The sequence below is a fragment of the Eschrichtius robustus genome, chromosome 18 (assembly GCF_028021215.1).
Source record: "Eschrichtius robustus isolate mEscRob2 chromosome 18, mEscRob2.pri, whole genome shotgun sequence".
NCBI lineage: Eukaryota > Metazoa > Chordata > Mammalia > Artiodactyla > Eschrichtiidae > Eschrichtius > Eschrichtius robustus.
The window spans coordinates 12,917,144-12,937,607 of NC_090841.1; the positions used below are offsets into that span (position 1 = coordinate 12,917,144).

Consider the following 20,464-nt stretch of genomic DNA (forward strand, 5'->3'; position numbering starts at 1 on the left):
CATGCACCAGAACCCGGGCCAGCCAGGAGCGGCCTCTGGTGCGCAAGGGCCCAAAATGACCGAGGACACGCCGCCACCACGAATTAAGGGGCCCCGGAGCAAACCAGGTGCCAACTCGCTGCTACTTGGCCTCTCTCTGGGAGGAGGTGTAGGTGTGTGAACCGGGGAAAGGGAGCGAGCCGCGCTCTCAGGCGGGCGCGGTCAAGGCGCCGCGGCCTGCGCAGCCCCGAGGGCCCTGCGTCGCTCTCCCGAGCCAAGGTTCTCAGGAGCGGGCCGCGGAAAAGACGTTAGCGGGAGGAGTTAGCGGCTGTTGGGAGAACAGGTTCAAGGAAACAGTCCCTTCCAAACCCCGGCCATCGCGGGGCGGGCCTCCTTCCTCCCTTCCAGACGTCTGCCACAAGAGGCGCGGGTACCCACGGCGACCGCCCGCCCGGGCACGCCCGAGCAGGTCCGGGTAGGAGGAGCCGGGGTCCGTCGCCGGTTGGCCCCACCCGGCCCTGAACGCCCAGGGGTCGCGTGCGTCCACCCGGAGCATGCCAGGTGAGGGAACGCCATAGCGATGGGGCCTCAGAACGCGCACGCCCCCTGCGGTTGGCATGGAAACGGTCCCCGCGAGGCCCGGGAGCTCCGTTGATTGGCCGATTTAACAGACGCGGGGAGGGGGTCTTGAAAGTAAATAGCTCTGAGCGCTGGGCCACCAAAGCTGGGACTTCGGCGCCCAGACTGGAATCTATTAACATCTCGGTCTCCTTCCGCCCCGCCCCGCCCCCTTCGGCGGCTCCTCATTCCCAGTCTTCGTGTGCACTTGCTAATTGTTGGAGACAGATGTATAAAGATATAAGACGGTGAAGAGCGAGGCCCGCTGTGGGTTCCAAGCAGGTTTTGGGGCCTTCTGTCTTGTGGGAGGAGGGCCGCGGAAGAGCACCCTGCTTATCACTTGGGAAAGGGACATACTTTCCCACAGTGATGTATCCTGGGTCATTTGTTTGCAGGCAGCGGGGTGGTGGGGTGACGGATAAGCATCATAGCCCGGAAAGACACGGGCTTGTAGGTTTGGACTCCCAATTAACGTGGGGCTTAGTGTCTCGGCTTGGAGGTTTGTCAGATGTCTCCCTCTCTCCTTCCAGACGTCAACCAGATTTTGGAAGAAAGCCTGGAGAGATTCAAATCACTGTTTTGGTTCAAAGCAGCTTTGATCGCTTGCACTGTGACTTAGGCCCTTTCAGCCCTAATAATTGCAGGGAAGATATCTCACAGTGCTCTCTCTTCTGGAGATTCGCTGCATTCCTGGAGCCCCTCGTGGAAGAGGTTGACTAACCGGCTTGTCTGTTTCTCCTTCCTTGCTAGCAGTAGCCTGTGGAGACTGAGGCTATGCATCTCAGCAGCTCCAAGAGCGGAGTAGTGCTGGCTCCAGTGTCCCGAGGTCCTGATGCCTGTCAGATGATAACCAGAGCCCAGCTTGTCCAGGATCCGCCACAAAGAACAGTACTAGGGGTGCTAACTGAGAATGGGCAGTACAGGAGGACCTGTGGCCAGGTAATGCCTGAGAAGAGCCGGGAAGGCTACTCGTTGAGAAGGGCTCTCATGTCTTGGTGGGAGGTGGGTTTCTCTTGAAATTTTACCTCCAAACTCTTCTTGAGTATTCAACCATGGAATCTGGACTATAGGGACATTGACTTTTTTTTTTAATTTAAAGATCACATTGTCAGGTCACTTTTCCAACTAGAAACATGAATAATTTTCTTTGTTATTTTGCCAATATCAAGGAAATAACACATACTGTTTAGGTCAAGTATGTGTAAAGTCAGTTAAGTTCTGGGCTAAAAGGGAATGTGAATGCCCAAAAATAAACTATGGAACTGGGGATCTTCCAGATTGGAGTGGTATTCAGATTGATCTAGGCTGTGCCTGAAGCATCCTGGATAACCTTTGTTAAGCTCATTGGTGATGGTGTTAGAATCAGGACTGGATCCGGCTATACTAGATAACTTCCAAATGCATGCTTCAAAAGTCGGCTTCTCCTCAGGACAAAGGACAGTTAGGCAAACGGATCATGGGCCATCTGATAACAGTTGCTTGTGCTTAACTGATCATAGGTACCTCCCTTAACAGACTGTAAACAAATTCAGGCACTTAAAATGCGAATGAGGAGTTTGGATCCTTAAGAATGAATTTTGAAATTAAAAAAAATATTCCTCAAGTATGTTATTAGACAAGCTTCTCATAACTGTGCCTTAAGCCTGTACTGCACATCTATAGTGGAATGAAGTTGGCAATAGTACAGTGGAATAGGTGGGCAGGTATTCTTTCCATTGTATAGGTGAGAAAATTTGAGAGGTTTAAGAACCCGCCCCCCTCAAAAAAAAGTCATGACGGAGGCCAGATCAGAAGCCTCATCTACTGACTCCTCTACTGACTGTTCAAGGCATCTGTGTTTTGGTGGCATCTGGTTATGGGAGAAAATTACCCAAAGTAATCTGTTACAAGCTTTGGAAAAAACTGAGTAAAGGTGGTTTTAACAAACTTAATTTGCTTAGCGATGTTTACTTCTTTAAACTTGAAGTCTAAAACCTCTCATGAATTGGTAGTTACTCCTATGCTCACTTTAAATTCATAACCGTTAGCTAACCTCTGTGTTGCCAGGCACTACCTCTACATTTCCCGGTTCTATTCCTCTACAACCTTCTTATAGAAACCTTCTATTTTATACTTTCCCTTCTCTCTTTATCCTCCAAAGCCTCTATCTCCATCCTTCCTCTCAGCTAATAACTTTATATCCTATTTTCCTAGAAATATAGATGCAACCAGAAGGGAATTTCCACATGCTCCCATGTATCATATACTCTGCCATCCCCCTCCTGCTTCATGACCCATGTGTCCCTGCTCTTAAGTTATGTGAACCCCCATGTGTGCAGCACACCTGCTGCCCTCTTGCCTCTTCAAGGATATCATTCCATCAGCTCTTCTTTCTCAGTTTTCTCTTCTCTACTGGGTCAAACCCAGAAGCATGCAAATATATTGTGATTTTTTTTTTTTTTTCAGTCTTAAAAACCTTTCATCTACAAAGCTCTTGGCAGCAACTGTCCCATTTACGGCAGTGTTTCCTGAGAGTTTGTCTACTGTAAACTCCATCAGGCTGAGGATTTTGGACATCAGGTTTTCTGCTGTATTCCCAGTGTTTAGAATAGTGCCTAGCCAGGGTAGCACGCAAATGTTTGTTGAATGAATACTCTGTCTCAAATTCTTCTCTTGTTGTCTTTGACTCAATTCTTAATCCTTTCCTTACTTGACTGATTGGCAGCATTTGACACTATTGATCACTCTTTATTCCTTGAAATAGTTTCTTCTCACTCAGCCTGGAAAACAGGGCTCTCTCCTGGTTTCCCACCTAGCTCACTGGCCACACCTCCTCAGTATCTTGGTTCTTCCTCATCCAATATCTAAAAGCCTCTAGCTTTTGCCAGGGCTTAGTATTTGATCTGAATCTGCACGCACTCCCTTGGCAATCTCTTCAAGTCTCCTGGCATTAAATACCATCTATCTGTTGATGACTCCTCCTTCTATCTCCAGTCTGGACCTCTCATCTATGTTGCAGGCTCACATGGTGAGCTGCCTACTTGATGTCTCCACTTGGATCATGCAGTAGGCATCTCAAACTTAGGCAAAACCAAACACCAACCCTGGCCCCAGACTGCTCTTCCCAAAGTCTTCCTCATCTCAGTAAACGAAATATCCATCCTTCCTGTTATTCAACCCCAAAACCTTCGTCATCCTTGACCCTTCTTTTTCTTCCACCCCACATCTAATTTGCTGAGAAAATACTATTGGCTGTATTTTAAAAATGTCTAGAACCTCATTTATTATTCTCATTATGTCATATAATAAGGTTCTACATCTTATAGGAGAATTTATGCGTAGTGTGCATTTCTAAAATCATCATGTTTCTAAGTACCTAGGTTTAAATGGGACCTTTACAGGAGCCTGTTGACTAAAAGTTAACTATTTAAGGAGGACAATAGGAACTCAGTAACTGTGTGTCAAGAACCTTGCTGGGTTGGTATAAAAGCCTGTCATGCTACAAGCACAAAAACTGATTTACAATTTTCCACCCACATGTGGTACCTAGTTCACTTTGGAGGAGAGCTATAGTTTTTCTTTTTTTCTATAATCTTGAGTTCCCTTTGATAAATATGTGAGGAAGATGACAAATTTTAGGTAGCTCCTTTCCCAAATGTCAAATGTAGACAAAGATAAGGACAAAGTCATCCTTTGGAAGCTTCATTTTCTGAAATTCAATTGCAGATATTTCAATTTAAGATTCCTCTCATCTTTCCAGCCTGCTGGTTTGAGTCACATGGGTTCTTAGCACCTATGAGGGCTACGGCGGGGGGGGGGGGCCCTCTAACAAAAAACTTAACCCTTTTCTAGGGGATCACAACACTCAGGTGTTTCTCTGGGTCAGAAAATGTCTTCCCTCCAGCTGGAAAGGAAGCGCTGTCTGACAGCAGGGTTCAGGTGCCAGCCAAGCAAGGATCTGACATGTACATGGATGAGCCTGAGCAAGGGGACAGAGACAGCTGCACAGGGCGAGAGGGGATGGCATTTGAGGATGCCTATGAAGTACACACCAGCACACTCAAGTCAGACCTTCACTTCCTGCTGGATTTTAACACAGGTAATGGGACTCACCTGTGGCTGATGGTACCCTGTCTTTGTAATCATCTGCAGCGTTTAGTAGCATATAACTAGCAAGAGAACACCCTGAAGTAGTAACTATTTTCACAACTGCCTGTAGAGGGTTAGTGGATGGAACTAGTTTTTAAATTAAATGTTCTTACCTGATAATGTTGAACCCCCTGCAGTTTCCCCTATGCTGGTAGATCCATCTCTCCACTCCCAGTCTGAAGATGCATCAGATTTTGGTACAGATGTGATAAATGTGACTGAATATGCTGAAGAAATTCATCAGTACCTTAGAGAAGCTGAAGTGAGTTTTCCCAACTTCTCCTTCAATTTCCAGCACCCCAAACACTTCATATTAAGATAGTTATACACTCTTGGCCATAATCACTAGTGAATGGCATTCTTGTGACATCTAAACATGAGAACATTTATGAAAAATAATAGTTGTGAGGTGAGTAGCAGTTATTTGGACTATTTCTCTTTGACTCAAAGGGTTTGTATGTTAAGTATTTCACTCTTGGGGATAACGATTATTGCCATTTTCCCCCTCCTTTAAGTCATCTGTTAACTAATAGCATTACAGAACCAGAATTTCACACTTTCTTCCATATCATGGTAAAGATGTATCTGGCTCTTGACTGAGTTTCCTGCTAACCTCTGCTCATGAGATTTTTAAAAATAGCAACTGTTCTGTGGAGTAATCTTTCTAACATAGCAACTATTTGAATATCAAAACTCTTTCCCCAAACAGATAAGACACAGGCCCAAAGTGCACTACATGAGGAAACAACCAGACATCACAGAAGGCATGCGAACGATTCTGGTAGACTGGCTGGTTGAGGTGGGAGAAGAATATAACTTTCGGGCAGAGACTCTCTACCTGGCCGTCAACTTCCTGGACAGGTTTCTTTCCTGCATGTCTGTTCTGAGAGGGAAACTGCAGCTTGTAGGAACAGCAGCTCTTCTCCTGGCTTCGTAAGTGTTCTTCAGCTCAAATAATGTGAAACTTCAGCCTGTCAAAACACTTGATTTCCGTTCCCATTTATTGGAGAAATGCAGTGCTTGATAAGTAAAACTTATTCATGCCTCCTTTGATGGAATGTCATCATTTTTACAGTGTTTACTGAGAATCTGAATCTTACCACATGTTCACTCTTCAATTTGTATGTTTAAGATCCTCTTAACAAGAAGTACAATATCATGACTAAGGCAGCCATCAGCTCAAATTCAGGATCCAATTTAACTATTTTGTGGTGTAGTCTTTTGGCTGTATTCTAGTATGAGTAAATGTCCTATTAAAAGAGATTTTGGTTATATAAAACCCTTCTTCATGGTCTAGCAAGTGACTCATAATAACACAGTTTATTTGGTTATAGTGAATAAACTATTTTAGCTGGTTCCTGTTACTATCAATCATTCATAACAATATCTAATTGTGTAGAAAAGGGCTAGGTTGTGGCTAATCTTCTTTTAAATAAGTGACCTGCTACTGAATGGTAGTTTCCTTTCTATTCTTCTGGTCTCAGACATTATACTTATTAATGCCTAAAATTTTGCAAAAATTTCCCTACAGAAAGGAGAAACAAAAACAAAACCAAAGAATTGATAACAGTGAAATTGTATCATTATCTATCTCTTGGATACATAGCATCTTTTGCTAATTCAATAGAGAAAACTGAACATGATCTTTCAAAAAAATCTAAGACCGAAGGAGTTTTTTCCTACCGTTGTGTTCAACATAACATTTTTTTCCACAAGATGATTTGAAGTCTATAGAATTAAGAGGAATTTACCCACATGTCTGTCATTCAGAATCTTTCAGCATATGAGAAGCCAAAACCTAAAATTCCCAGTTGGAAATTGTTTCTTTACTATCCCGTAGCAGCAAGTACGACACAGCCTTGTCATACTCGTGTTCTTGTTCTGGAAACGAGCTCCTCCTCTTTTCACACCTATACCATTTCGTGATTTGTAAGTGATATTTAAGTCTGCAAGGGCCATGTGACAGGCATGGTTGTGACAGCACAAGAGGGAGAGCACAGGGTCAAAGCTTTACTTCCCCAAACTCTTTCCCTTTTGTAGGAAATACGAAGAAATATATCCACCTGAAGTAGATGAGTTTGTCTATATAACTGATGATACCTACACAAAACGACAACTGCTGAGAATGGAACACCTGCTCCTGAAAGTCCTGGCTTTTGACCTGACAGTGCCAACCACCAACCAGTTTCTCCTTCAGTACTTAAGGAGGCAAGGAGTGTGTGTCAGGACTGAGAACCTGGCCAAGGTAGGCCACGTGACTTCCAAGAACTTCAGTGCCAACTGGATAAAAAAAGCAGCCTCCTTCAGTTCTTCCTTCCTTTTCAGTTCTCTGCCTTGGGCCCAGAAAAGCTTTTTGGCAACTGGAAGAGAACTAATTCTAAGAACATGACTTCTGCTTACGAGACATTACTAGTAATCGTGTTTGGCAGACATGGGTTGTCTAATCACCCAGGTCTTAGAAAAAATTTAAGCTTGGAAACTGTTCTCTTGTTATATACAGACCACATGCAAGCAATACCTCTTAGGTTTACAGAATGGGAACAAGATAAATATGGCTCTATTTGGCTCTAATCTCATCCTAACTTGTTAAGTAATGAAGCACTATTTGGTCATTTGGAGTTCTAGAACTTTAGTTGAAGGCACTAAAGTATTGGTTTGGAAAACTTGGTTTCCGTCCGTAATGATCTAATATATCTGGTATTTATATGCTATGCAAAGAGTAATAAGGATGTCTCTATAAATTTCCCAATATGTTTCTTTTAATTTGATAAGTTTCCACTGGTACTGTTCTAGCCTCTGAACTGCATGTATTTGCCTGATAAATTAATAGCTTTAACATGGACATATTTTTGCCTTTGGATGAAGGCTCTAGTCCGCTCCAGTGGCCAGAGCAATGCTACTTGACCAGCATAAACCTGCACTACTAGTATAAATAACCCTCACGTATACTGTACGGTTAGGCCAAATACTTGCCTATCCATTTTGAAATTTACTTGAAATTTATTACAATGTAAATGTTATTCTGGTTATGGACAGGCATAGCAATTATTAACCCAGTGAATAATTTTGAGCATCTATTTCTGCACTCATCACTAGATGCACACTGAACAAAGATGACAGTTTGTCCCCTTGACATTTCTAGGTTTGCTTGTAACCTTAGTCAAATTCCTAATTCCAATGAGATTTTCTCTCTTGTGCTTAGTATGTAGCAGAACTGAGTCTCCTTGAAGCTGACCCATTCTTGAAATACCTTCCTTCACTGATCGCTGCAGCTGCTTATTGCCTGGCAAACTATACTGTGAACAGGCACTTCTGGGTAAGATTCTAGTTGCTTCTTTCTAGATGAACCTCAAGGCCTATCTAAAGTCTGCTCAGTAACCCTGAAGGCTTAGAATGGGCTGGCCTCTTATGAAGGAGAGTTAGTTAGCTTAATAAGGAACTGGTTGCCTTACCAGCAGACTACAACGTGCTGCTGAGTACTGCAGGTCAGTCTTCATGGCTTGGACTCAGTGGCGTAGCTCACTGGGAGCAGAGGTTGCAGAAAGTCAAGGGGATGGTGGTGGCATGCTCATTGAATGGAAGCAGGTCTGGAAACCTCAGCACCCACCTTTATGCAAGGAGGGCTGTTGTAGTGTAAGCATTGACCACTTCAAGGCAAAAGATGCTGACTTTTCCCCTCTGTGTAAAATAACCTGGGTCCAATTAGGATGGTCAGAGGTTGTATCAGGCTTTCAAAGGAACAGGGCAGTTAGCATTGCTTCTTGGCTTGTGACGGTTGGCAAGATTAGAGATGGGCCCCTAAGATTTGGTTCTGAAGGCTCACTTTGTGCTACAAGAGTGGGGCATCTACTTTTATTTTTCTAGAATTCTTATTTTTTATTCTGAATTTGGCTAAGACTCATTCATATTCTATTTAAATAAAGTGTACAGGTAAGTAGAGGCTCTTTAGAGGCCAGTAAAAAATCCTGCTCATGAGAGAATAAACTGTGCCCAAATTGAGCATTATAATTGTACAATATGAGCAAATTTAGAACTCTGTTTTTCCTAATATCTTATTTCTGAAGTCTCTGAGGAAAGATTACAGTTTCTTTTGAGATGAACATGGATACTTACTAAGATTTCAGATTTCTGATATCTTATAAAGCTATATGATGCAATTTTCTTTTGTCTTTTGTTTTGATTAGCCAGAAACCCTTGCTACGTTTACAGGCTATTCATTAAGTGAAATTGTGCCTTGCCTGAGTGAGCTGCATAAAGTGTGCCTGGGTATACCCCATCGACCTCAGCAAGCGATTAGGGAGAAGTACAAGGCTTCAAAGTAAGCTCCTGAAATTCTCTTATCTAAGCTCACTATTTAAAGCTTTAACGAGTGATAGTAATTTCAGAATTAAAAATAGAACAAATTGTATATCTGGTGCTAGGATGGAAAAGTAAGGTTTCATGTCAAATCAAGAAAATCAGTTTGGAGGGGCCTAGATTTATAATTTGTCAGCGTGTAGTACATCTAGTCAGCTAGCTCCTTCCCTTCTGTTAAAACTACTAGAAAGTTTTCTGTGGCCCACATGAGATTTTATGAAACCAAAGTCCTTGGCTTGAGCTGAACTTGCTTTGGGTCTCATTTCAGGTACATGCACGTGTCTCTCGTGGAACCACCCGCAGCCCTTCCTCTACGATAAGTTTCAGAACCGAAGCGCTTTCAGAACTTAATCTCCAGATCAACAGAATTGGTCTTGATTTTTATAGGTTTCTGCAGGTTGGGTCAAACTAGTGTTGCTATGATATAGATGACATATTTTTTAGAATGTAAATGTATTGAGGTTCTCTTAGACATTGGTAGCTTGTAATATAGTCTAAACTTCCTAAAGAATAAACAACTTGCCTTCTGACCACGTGTTAGGCTTATTTACTGATTACCATGGCTGACACACTTGCCTGGAATTTTAGTTGAGAGTATTACAAATGTCATCTTTATTTCAAGAATGCTTCTGTGTTGGTTTTATAAATCTGGCATGCTATTAGGATGAAGTGTTCTGAGGAATCCAGAGACTTTCATGTGTGGTAAATAGCTACTCTGAGACTCTTTCCTTCCTGTCTTTTTACTCCTCATGTAGCTCTCCATAAATTGGCAAGGGATGAACTCCAAGCCTAAACAGATTAGTGAAAGGATGTAGACAAGCACGGTCTATTCGTTTCCCTACTGGACCCTAGGCAGTAAAGACAGTGGGTTGAGGACTGAATTGGTCAGGTAACTCTGAGGGGTAATTTACATTTAATTCTAAGTCAGGGAAATGATGCTTACTTTGTAAAGGGATACCATTATGTCAACATCCAGTTTTGATTTAGTCACCCATCAAGCATATATTTTAGCCCTAGAGGATGCTCAGAGAGGTAGAAAAAGAAAATTTTACCAGAGGATGGGACCTCAGAATAATTAAGCTAATCTCTCATATTCGTCCCTTGGGAGATATCCATGCTAAACGCAGCTCAAGCTCAAATTATTCACGATCCTACAGTTCAACTCACTACACGTTCACATATGGCTCCTTTCAGCAGCACTGACATAGTACACAAGATGAGGAAAACTGAAGCAAAAACACACTGTTTCAACTTTCTTTTAAAGATTGGTAGGCAAATCAAGAGTAGACTTGGCCTTGAGGGAGAGTGGTGCTACTGGGGATTGAATAGAAATTTTGATAATCTCCAGATTAGTAGCCCTGGATCGGTAGGCCCTGGACGCACACTGACCTTCGGGCGGTGTGTGTTCTGCCTGGCAGAAAGGGATGATGTGGATTTAGGCCTTTAAAATAATGGCATAGCATCTCATTTCAGCCTTATTTTTCCTCTCTTTTCCTCCCCGGCGAGCACTGAAAGCAAGAGCCAGGGAAGTGGGAAGATTGACGTATCTGTTTGGAGTGGACAATTTGATGTGGCAGTTCTGACATTTAGGGCTAGAGAAGGGCTGGGAAAGATGCAGAACGTTGAGATGATACGTCAAAGTAGACTGTCTCACAGAAATAAAACGTAATAGGGGTTATTTTCCCGATGCCTGAATCCATCTCTGTCCTCGTGCTCCGGCTGTCACTGCCTTGGCTTAGTTCCCGTCATTTCTCATATGCACCCCTCACGGTAGCAACCTCCTGATGGCTCTTCAGTTTCCTTTTCCTTGTTTCCAGGGTTTTCTGAAATGAAGTTGATGGCATCTCTTTCCTGCGTCTAATTCTTCAATGCCGCATCACCACCGGGATAAGATAGGGGGCATGCAGGCTCTTGAATGAGCCAGACCCTGCCCACTCCGATCTAACAGCTTCTGCTTTAGTTAACCGTGTCAAGTCCCTTCTAGTTCCCTGATCGCCTTGTCCCGTCTTCCTTTACTCCCTCCCACACACGCTGATCTCTCTCTCTAAACATTTCCCACTTCCCTTTACTGCTTGGCAACCTCCGAGGTGATTCTTTAGATCTAGGGTTTGGCCTCACAACCCCATCAGCCTCAGGGTAAATGTCTCTCACGATAACTGGCTGCTACTTGTCTTGTCTCCCCTCCTAGAGCACACATTTCATCCCTGTCCTCCTAGCATCTGGCTTCATCCTAGATATCCAATAATATTTTGTTGAATGAATGAATGGATTATACCTTTTACAGGCAATCACTAGCCCTCAATTTAATCAAATCTAAAGTGATATTGCTGGGAAGCATAAAGCTTTTCAAAGTACATTTGGATAAAATGAGTTTAAAAGGAAAAAATCGCAATTGGAGGTAAGAGTATATGGTATCCATGTATTGTACAAAGTTCACTCTCTTCATAATTCTTACATTCATTTTAGTATAAGAAACCAGATGATAAAGGAAAACTGTCATTAGGGTCTTGAAACAAAAGGCATGTCTTAGATGAGAATGGGGAACACAGTGGCTGTTCTGAGAGGCACATCCAGGGCTCTGCTGTCTTTACATATTCCTCCATCTGCCTTAGAGGATTCACAAGAGAAGTCTCCTAAACACTCTTCTGAACACTTTCTTAGCACCGTACCATAGTCAGGGTCTCTTCATATGCAACCCTCCTTTCTCCCTTCTCTCCTTCACAGGGGTCGGACCAGCATCATGATCTGAAGGCTCTCCCTTCCTCCTCCAGTTCCTCCCCATTTTATCTCATAGGTGGTGTGTTCCCCCAATAAATTTCTTGCACATCTACTCCTGTCTTGATGTCTGTTTTGGGGAGGCCCCAGACTCACCCAGAAGCCTAAGAGGTAGGAATAAACAGTATTTCCCAAATGTACTTGACTAGAGAAAATGTTCTTTACATAAACCTGTCAGTGTTTAAAAGGACACTAATGTTTCAAAGAACATGGATCAGAAATGCTGTCCTAGGGAAAAAGGATTAATTAATGTTTACCCAAGCTGATCTACATTTTAATTTCTATGTTATTTATAATTTGATTTGTACAGATATGTTTAAATTATCTGTTAGTAAATTTTGTATAATTCTTTCATAGTCTTATCCAATTATTTCAGTGTTCTGAACTTAAAGAATCCTTCAGATTATATTAAGGAAGATTCCTAACTGCTTAGATGCAATTGATATTATAGCTGTTGCCCTGGTACCCAGACAGAGGAGGGGTCACCCAGGCAAGCAACAGCTGTCTTCCTTGGGTCCCCTGGGGGTAAGCTGTTAAATGCCATTAATGCAAATCACCAAGATAGTGACTGACTATATATTAAATATTGACACAAGAGGGATTTCTGGAATACTTAAAAGTGTCTGAGATGTTCTTAGGCTTTTAGTGATTCTATTATCACATTCAGGAGAAACTAAAGTTATGATTACTAACGTCTGACAGTATAGATGCTAAAAATTTATACCCCTTTGGCACTGGCATTTTGAGAGGAATTGAGACCCCAAGGTAAATATAAGTATTATATATAGGAGAATCCTTCGGGCATTGTGTTTTGAAAATTATTCAAAGATTCTTAAAATTATCTGTCCATTGACAAATATTGAATGAATGGATAAAGAAAATGTAGTACATACATACAATGGAATATTATTCAGCCTTAAAAAGAAAGGAAACTCTGACACATGATACAACATGGATTAACCTTGAGGATATTATGCTAAGGTTATGAAATAAGCCCATCACATGAAGACAAATACTGTATGATTCCACTTCTGTGAAGTATCTAGAGTCGTCACATTCATAGAAACAGAAAGTAGAATAGGAGTTGCCAGGGTCTTGGTAAGGGGAAATGGGGGAGTTGTTGTTTAACAGATATAGAGCTTCAGTTCTGCAAGATGAAAAGGTTCTAGAGATGGGTTGCGCAACAGTATAAATATACTTAACACTACTGAGCTGTACACTTAAATGTGGTTAAGATAGTAAATTTTATGTTATATATATTTTTCCACAATTTAAAAAATATAATCTGAGAAGTTTCACACTGGTATTTTTAAGCATGACTATAAGAATAGTCCATCTTGTGGGAAAATACCAGCTCCTTAAGAGCAGAAATGCTATTTTATTGATTTTTGCATCCCCTACTGTTTTGCTGCTCAAAGTGTGGTCCATGGGTCAGCAACAGCAGCAGCATCTGGGGAGCCTGTTAGAGATGGACGACCTTGGATCCCACCGCGGATTTACTGAATCTAAACCTGAATTTTAATAAGACACCCAGGTGATTCACATGCACACTAAAGTTTGAAAGGCACTGCCCTACAGCACCTAACTCAGAAATATAAGAGTTTAGTCTGTTGTTTGCAGACTAGACTCTACAAGATGTGATAAATGCATTCAACTTCTTTGCTCTAAGAGTTGCCGTCAACTCTAGACCTCATCATTACATATCTGCTAGAAATAAACAGTGAGCCAAGATTTATATACATTTAAGGTGGGATTTTTAAAAAGTAATATTCTATTTGATTCTCCATCCTGCGTCTGGAACAAACACTGAACTTGAAGACGGAGCCAACTGCCACCCTCCCACTCTCTTTTGACCACTTAATGACCTCTATGTGGCAGTATAACTCTGAGAATGTACAGAAAAGTCAGCATTTAGTCTCTAGATAATGATCATTCCTGTGTTCTGAAATGTTCATCCCACAACCACGTAGCAGAAGAAGACGATGGGTGAGGCCTTTGCTTATGGGGGGAGGCCCTCAAAGCTTTTCCCTCCTCCTTCCTTTCCTCTCTCTCGTTAACTCAAGAAGCCAAGCATCCCAGATCTGGCCGTATCATGGTACTATATACTCGACTGCCCCCCTACTTCAACCTAGGATGCTTAATGAGAAAGGAACTCCACAAACTATGGAAAGCTCAAGCTCAGGATCCAGGAGCTCTCATGGCTCCTTCTCCTGGAGCAGCCCTGCGCTTGGGTCTAAGGGGGTGGGCGGATGGATAGGCCTCAGATGGAATCCTCCAGCAAGCCTTCTCCTTGAGCAACACCTCGTGGTGCGCCCTGTAACTACTATGAGCCCCAGGTGTTACAGTATTTGCAATAGTGAGAGCGGAGGATCTAGGCAAGAATGGTTTGTGTCCACAGATACGTGTGCAGTGGTTGGAGGCATCAGCAATTAGTACATTCTCTGACCGTTAAACATGCTGACCTATCACGCAGAGCTTTTGTAGCTCTGGGCTGGAGAGACTAGCCACTGCATGTGTTAACGGGGTGACAGTGCCTGAGAATTCAATGCTACACTGGCTGGAAAAAGAATTACTATCTTGCATTTTTATTGTATATACACTTTTCAAATCACTTTCAACTACGCCATCTCATTTGATCCTCACAAGGTTTTGCGAGCATAAATAGGACAGGCATTATTAGCCCCATTTTACAGAAAACTAACCCAAGTCTTGGCAAGTTTAGAGTTAAGTCTGCAATGGTAGTTGACAGCAGTGGCTCAAACCCACTCACTTCACTCATTCCTTAACCACTAGCAAATAACTTAATGCCTCTGGGATGCAGTTTTCTTATCTGTAAACAGTAATGAAAATAATTGGGTCTCGCCCACAAGGTAGATGATACACCTGACGTCTATAGCATAGTGGCTGCCTGCACACAGTAAGAGGCGGTAGCCATTAGTTACTGTGATTCCTGCCAGAGATGCCACAGCTAATGTGCGATTACGTTAGAACTGGGACTCAAACCATCTTCTTCTGGTTCCAAGTCCAGCAGTGTTCCCATTATGCATCAGCGTGAGAGATTTTAGACGCAGCTCAGGCTTCATCTCCTTCAAGATGCATTCTCTCTCCCATGGCATTTCTGGCCACATGTCCCACCGCTCCTTCCTAGTTGCATTCTGTACATCACTAGCTCACCACACTGTGTATAAATCTCCTAGACTCTAAGCTCCCTCAGGACTGGGACCACGTCTCATTTGTCTTGGTATCACCAGAGCTAGATCATTGCCAGCACATAGTAAGCACAGTCAATGTTTGTTAACCTTAACTCAAGGATGGCACCCTGATACGAATTTTGATAGGAAGCAGTCTCCTGTACAACATTTGCCACAGAGATCACACCGTATCCCTCTGCCTGTGTTTCTTCGTTCTGTTTGACCCCCTTTTGTCTTTTTCCCCCCCTTTTGTCTTTTATCTCTTCTCCTAGAGATCTATTTATTAGCTACGCCTATAATTCTCCAATTCTCATGCAGTGTTTGAATAAAATCACAGTTTAGCTCCAGCTGTGTAGATTTCTGCAACCCAATATAAAGCTCCTGCCTGCTGCTGAGAAAACACACAGATGAGATTTATAATCAGATTTCAGGGGAATGTGGCATGTTGTCAAGGTTTCATTTCTGGCCAAAAAGGAGGGAGGAACTGAAAATGGGGCTGCCAGAAGATGAAAATGTCAGGTAGCGTGAAACTCAAGACTCTAAACAATTGGAGGAGGCTATGATTGTCTTTGTTGCTGCTGTTGTTTTGGCTTTTTGTCTAATTCAAGAAAAGTGAATTATACTTGAGCAAATCAAAGTCACTGCAGATTATACATATGAATGCATATCTATAAATATACAGAGATATACATGCATATATGGAGGTATATGTACATATGTCTTTGTTTTCTGGAATTAGAAATTTCCATCCTGTATAGCAAAGCCTTGATATACAAGCCCATCTTCTTATTTAATCAGTGTTATTAATATTAATAAATTATTCAAAATGCTTACTATGAGATAATAAAAGTCATAATCATAACCCATTGTCAAGCAATAGCTATTGTATACAACGCATTGAATGACGTGACCATTAGCCATTTACTAAATGGAGCTCCATTCTAATAAACAGTTTTAAGGAGGAATTTCATAAGCTTAGGGGAGCATTTCAAGGCAACAATTCATTAACTAAACATAATCAATCTATCTTTTCCTTCCATATTAGAAATCTTATTGCTTTGGACGATGTATTGGAAAAACAGTTTTTGCTATTTTTGCAAGTCATCATGAGAAGGAAAACATAGTAATTGCTTAACTTCCAAACTTCCAAAAGGATGTAATAAAATATTTAGTGCTACTTTAATATGTGAAATACACGAATAAGGGCTCTTTAGATTGGTACAACTATTTTTAAGCTCTTCTATCCTTAAGAGAATAACAACCCTGCTTAATTGAAAACATTACACTCTCTGTATTTCCTTGGTTTGAGAAAATATAAGCAGATTTGACTTCACATTGTTTTGGTAAGAGCATAGTCAGCTGATGAAAGGTGGGCTGTGACCTGTTAGTCAATGACAGCCTGAGCTAACCAGGAGATGGTCAGGGTAGTTTTAAAATCAGTGGGTAACACAGTCTCATGGTAAAGTCGAGTGATGATTTTTTTCAGACACCTAATGTTGCAAAAAAGCCACAGTATTAATTTTTATTATAGTTGTAATTTAAACTGGCTCTCCAATTTTGAAATGATTACATAAAAGCATTGATTGGTGCCTAAAACACATTTGCTCAGGTGAAGTGAGCAGTTTTTAAATAAACAGCTTACATTTCCCTCACTTTAGAAAATAATGAGAGAATACAGTCTCCTATGCATTCAAAGCTTTGATGCATTTGCCTTCATGGTAATATAGTATCACTTAGTTTCTGATGATGGATTAGCTGTGCCTTAAGGAAAAAAATAGTATTTTCTGTGAGTGACCTTAACGACCTCAGCTTCAGAAGAAGAAATGATGAAAGCATTAACACCCAAGTTCTGCATTGAATGGCCTTGAACAGGTCCTGCTTTCACTGCCTGGTTAGAAAAACTTGGCTGAGAGCAAGAAGTGCTTGTAATCCTTTTAGTTGTCTTTTACCTACTGTTTGCCCAGAGGCTAGGTTTAATTTGAGTGATGGTTCCTGCGGTCTCAGTGTATGTAACTTTGATTGAGGTTAAGGAAAGAAGGAAGAAGCATTCCACCAGGCAGGTTTAGGAGGAGATGTCTAAGCTTTAAGTCACCTGCGAGATGTTAGAACACAAAACTTCAACAGAGAGTAAAATAAATTTGAAGATCTAATTGGGTTTATTCAGTGATTCATGAATCGGGGAGCATCCCATCTAGCAAGTAGAGAGAGACTCCCAGGAGTTGTACAGAGTGAGAGGCTTTCAGAGGCAGAAGGAGGGTGGGGCAAGGAAGTTAGCAAAGAAAAGAGAATTATTTTAAGCCTGGACATCTTGGAGGGGAGGAAATGTAAGTGGTCTTACCTTGCAGACTACCTCGTTAGTGCTAATCAAAATTTCCGATTGATTGACTATAAAGGTCATAATCTCGAAAGAGGCTGAAACTGCAACAAAGTCTTGGTGTGCTGTCCCTGGGAACAAAGGATTCTGTTTGCGGCTTGTTAATTTTTCTTGTAACAGGGACTATCACGAGAGAGAGTTCTATGTTTTAGGAGTCCTGAAAGACAGGATTCCAGGCCAATTTAGAGAAAGGAGAATGTGGAAAGAAAAAAAGGATTCCAAGAGAAAATAATCTAAGCCAAAAACTCTGATGAGAAGCCAAGGGTACAGTTCAGAAATGCTGTTTAAAGTATGAATAATAGGCTGTTTTAAAGCCCAGTCTTCAGGAAAAAACTCTCAGAGGAGCCCTGACCCAATCTTTATTTTAGACTCATCCTGTCCCTAGATCTCTGAGTTGCTGTGATTGTACATTGTAGAATACCAGGATGATATTGCTACAGAAGAAATGGTCAACGTCTCACTGGATCAACTGGGAGTTTCTCATTTCCTAGGGGAGGTAAGAACATGACGAGGTGAGGAAAGGAATTTAGCCAGTGATGTGCTAAATGTTTCACAACTGGCTCCCAGGGAGGATGCCTATATATATATATATATATATATATATATATATATATATATATATACACACACACATATATTTATTATAAATTGTACAAATGTAAAGAATATGTAGCACACAATTTATGAATATATAATAATAGAATATATAATACTCTTCACTCTATATCCCATATAGCTAAATGATTCTTATAGAATACTTTTGTTGATTTTTGCCAAACTCTTGCATCCATGGCCGATCTATAGTTGCAGTTGAGAAATGGATATAGCTCTTACCTGAATGTTGGTAGATATTTTCATTTAAGTCAATGAATAAGATTATGTAAAACAAGAAAGATGTATGTTGGAACTCACTTGTTTGTCAATGACTTTGAGTACTGGAAGAATAGTTCTTCAGTTTTTTATACTATTCACAATGCAATGACCGAACATATGACACATTTAAAAAGTTTAATCTGGATTATTTACATTGTCTCTATCACTTTCTTAAGTGCAAACCAGGGATTGGCCAACTTTTTCTGCTAAGGGCCAGATAGTAACTGTTTCAAGCTTTGCGGACCATATGGTCTCTATTTCAACTATCTCTTTCTATACAACTCTGCCATTGTAGTATGAAAGTAGCCATAGACATGTCGACCTGAAACAAACAGACTACAAGATATTTCTCTAGCAAAGATGGGTTTATGCAGAATCAGCAGATAATTGCAATTTGGGGTCTGCAACCATGGCTAGCTGAGTACAAGTCCCTGCACGGACTTACACCACATTTCAAGCACTCAATAACCACATGTGGCTAGTGGTTGCCACACTGTACAATGAAGCTGTATAATATACATAGTATGTTGCACTAAAGGAGTATTAAATAACAACATAATAAGTGGTGAAACTCAATAAGAGGTTGCCTTTGTCACGTTTCATTCATTCATTCACTCATTTATCTGATATTGGCTGAGCACCTAGTTCACAAGCAAGTGTAGGGACAGAAGGAAAACTAATCCATGGTCCATGCTTTCAGGGAATTCAGAGTCAAGCAGGAGAGATAAGAGAACTGACAAATAAAAATAATTAGGATGGGGAAAGTTAAAAGTGCCACAAGAGAAGCACAGAGAGAGAAAATGCTATGGGGCTTCAGCAGAGGGAGAGGCTCTATCTAGCTAGAAGATCAAGGAAATTTGGGGTCATTTAAACTGAAAGAAAAAAAAAAAAAGATGGGTAGAGAGTAGGCGTTCAGAGTTATGGAGAAGGGCACTCCAGGCAGAGGAAACAGCTTGAACAAAGGCATGGAGGTGAGCCAAGCATGGAGTGTCCATGAAAGGTTCTCTAAGCTTGGAGCTTAAGATGAGTGAAGAGAAGGAAGGTGAAAGGCTTGAAGGGAAGGCAGTGGACAGTCATTACAGCCTATGAGCTAGGGACAGATGCCATCTTCTGAAGTTTACTCTAACAATGCCATACATAATTTGAAAGAAATATTGAGAGATGGTGACGGGACATCTGGAATCCTTTGGGTGAGAGGTATTGAAATCATGAACTAGAAGAAGGAAAATGAAAATAAAAAGGAGAGGACGGGGCTTCCCTGGTAGCGCAGTGGTTTAGAATCCGCCTGCCAATGCAGTGGACACGGGTTCAAGCCCTGACCCGGGAAGATCCCACATGCCATGGAGCAACTAAGCCCGTGTGCCACAAGTACTAAGCCTGGGCTCTAGAGCCCGCGAGCCACAACTACTGAAGTCCGCGTGCCTAGAGCCTGTGCTCCGCAACAAGAGAAGCCACCACAATAAGAAGCCTGCGCACTGCAACAAAGAGTAACTCCCCCCACCCCGCTCGCTGCAACTAGAGAAAGCCCGCGCACAGCAACAAAGACAAAAGAAAGGACGATGCAAGAAATACTATTAGAGGTTGAATGAATATGATTGGCAACTGCATGGAATGAGGAGAGAAAAGAGTTGGAGATGCTGGGGTGTCTAGTGTAGTATTGATGCACTAACAGCAGCAAACAAAGGAAATCTGGGAGGGAAGATGATGACCCAGTTAGGGACATACTGAATTTCGTTGATAAATTTTTATTGGAGAAATAAATAAGTAATAAAGATATTTGATCTTCTTTTAAGTACACACGTAGAGAGGAAATAAACTAGTGTTTAGGGAAGTTGGGACTCTTTCCCCTCAGCATCTATAACTTCAGGCAAGCAGCCCCACATCTCTGTGCGTCACTCCACTGACCAGTACTGATCATTTTTTGAGGTCAGATCTATATTTCTTTCTATTATCATTAATCTTGCTTTAAGTCTTTAATAGAAATGTTGCTCCTCTGCCAAAAGGAGGAATGTATCAGGGAGGGTACATTCCCTGGGGTCCCTAGCTAGAATACATGAGAAATGCAACTGCTAACCTGAAAAAAAGAGGGAATTCAGAGTCCTCAGCCTGCATACATTTTCAGGGTCTGGTTCCAAATGCATGTAAGTAAATTGAGGCATGCCTCCCTGGA

At 41.7% G+C, this 20,464-nt stretch overlaps 2 protein-coding genes across 5 annotated transcripts in view; one reads left to right on the forward strand and one right to left on the reverse strand.

Moving 5' to 3' along the window:
• Window positions 1–20,464, reverse strand: part of SPART (spartin) — a 276,389-nt gene that overhangs the window by 83,881 nt on the left and 172,044 nt on the right. The window lies entirely within an intron of this gene.
• Window positions 409–9,611, forward strand: CCNA1 (cyclin A1). 4 transcript variants are annotated; one of them, XM_068526664.1, is made up of 9 exons: window positions 409–540; window positions 1,348–1,536; window positions 4,429–4,675; window positions 4,863–4,987; window positions 5,435–5,658; window positions 6,766–6,970; window positions 7,928–8,041; window positions 8,910–9,043; window positions 9,350–9,487. In XM_068526664.1, the coding sequence occupies exons 2-9, from the start codon at window positions 1,372–1,374 to the stop codon at window positions 9,399–9,401; spliced, it is 1,266 nt and encodes a 421-aa protein (XP_068382765.1). In that variant the 5' UTR covers window positions 409–540; window positions 1,348–1,371; the 3' UTR covers window positions 9,402–9,487. The 4 variants fall into 4 exon arrangements, with proteins under 4 accessions (XP_068382765.1, XP_068382764.1, XP_068382767.1 ...); XM_068526663.1 differs by having other exon boundaries at window positions 1,351–1,536; XM_068526665.1 differs by lacking the exon at window positions 409–540 and adding an exon at window positions 719–864 and having other exon boundaries at window positions 1,351–1,536.

Bases quoted from the DNA above. Each gene is read 5' to 3' on its own strand.
- CCNA1 (XM_068526664.1), top strand. From the start codon at position 1,372: ATGCATCTCAGCAGCTCCAAGAGCGGAGTAGTGCTGGCTCCAGTGTCC. The intron at 4,988-5,434 runs GTGAGTTTTCCC...TTCCCCAAACAG, and splicing joins AGTACCTTAGAGAAGCTGAA to ATAAGACACAGGCCCAAAGT. The intron at 6,971-7,927 runs GTAGGCCACGTG...TCTTGTGCTTAG, and splicing joins GGACTGAGAACCTGGCCAAG to TATGTAGCAGAACTGAGTCT.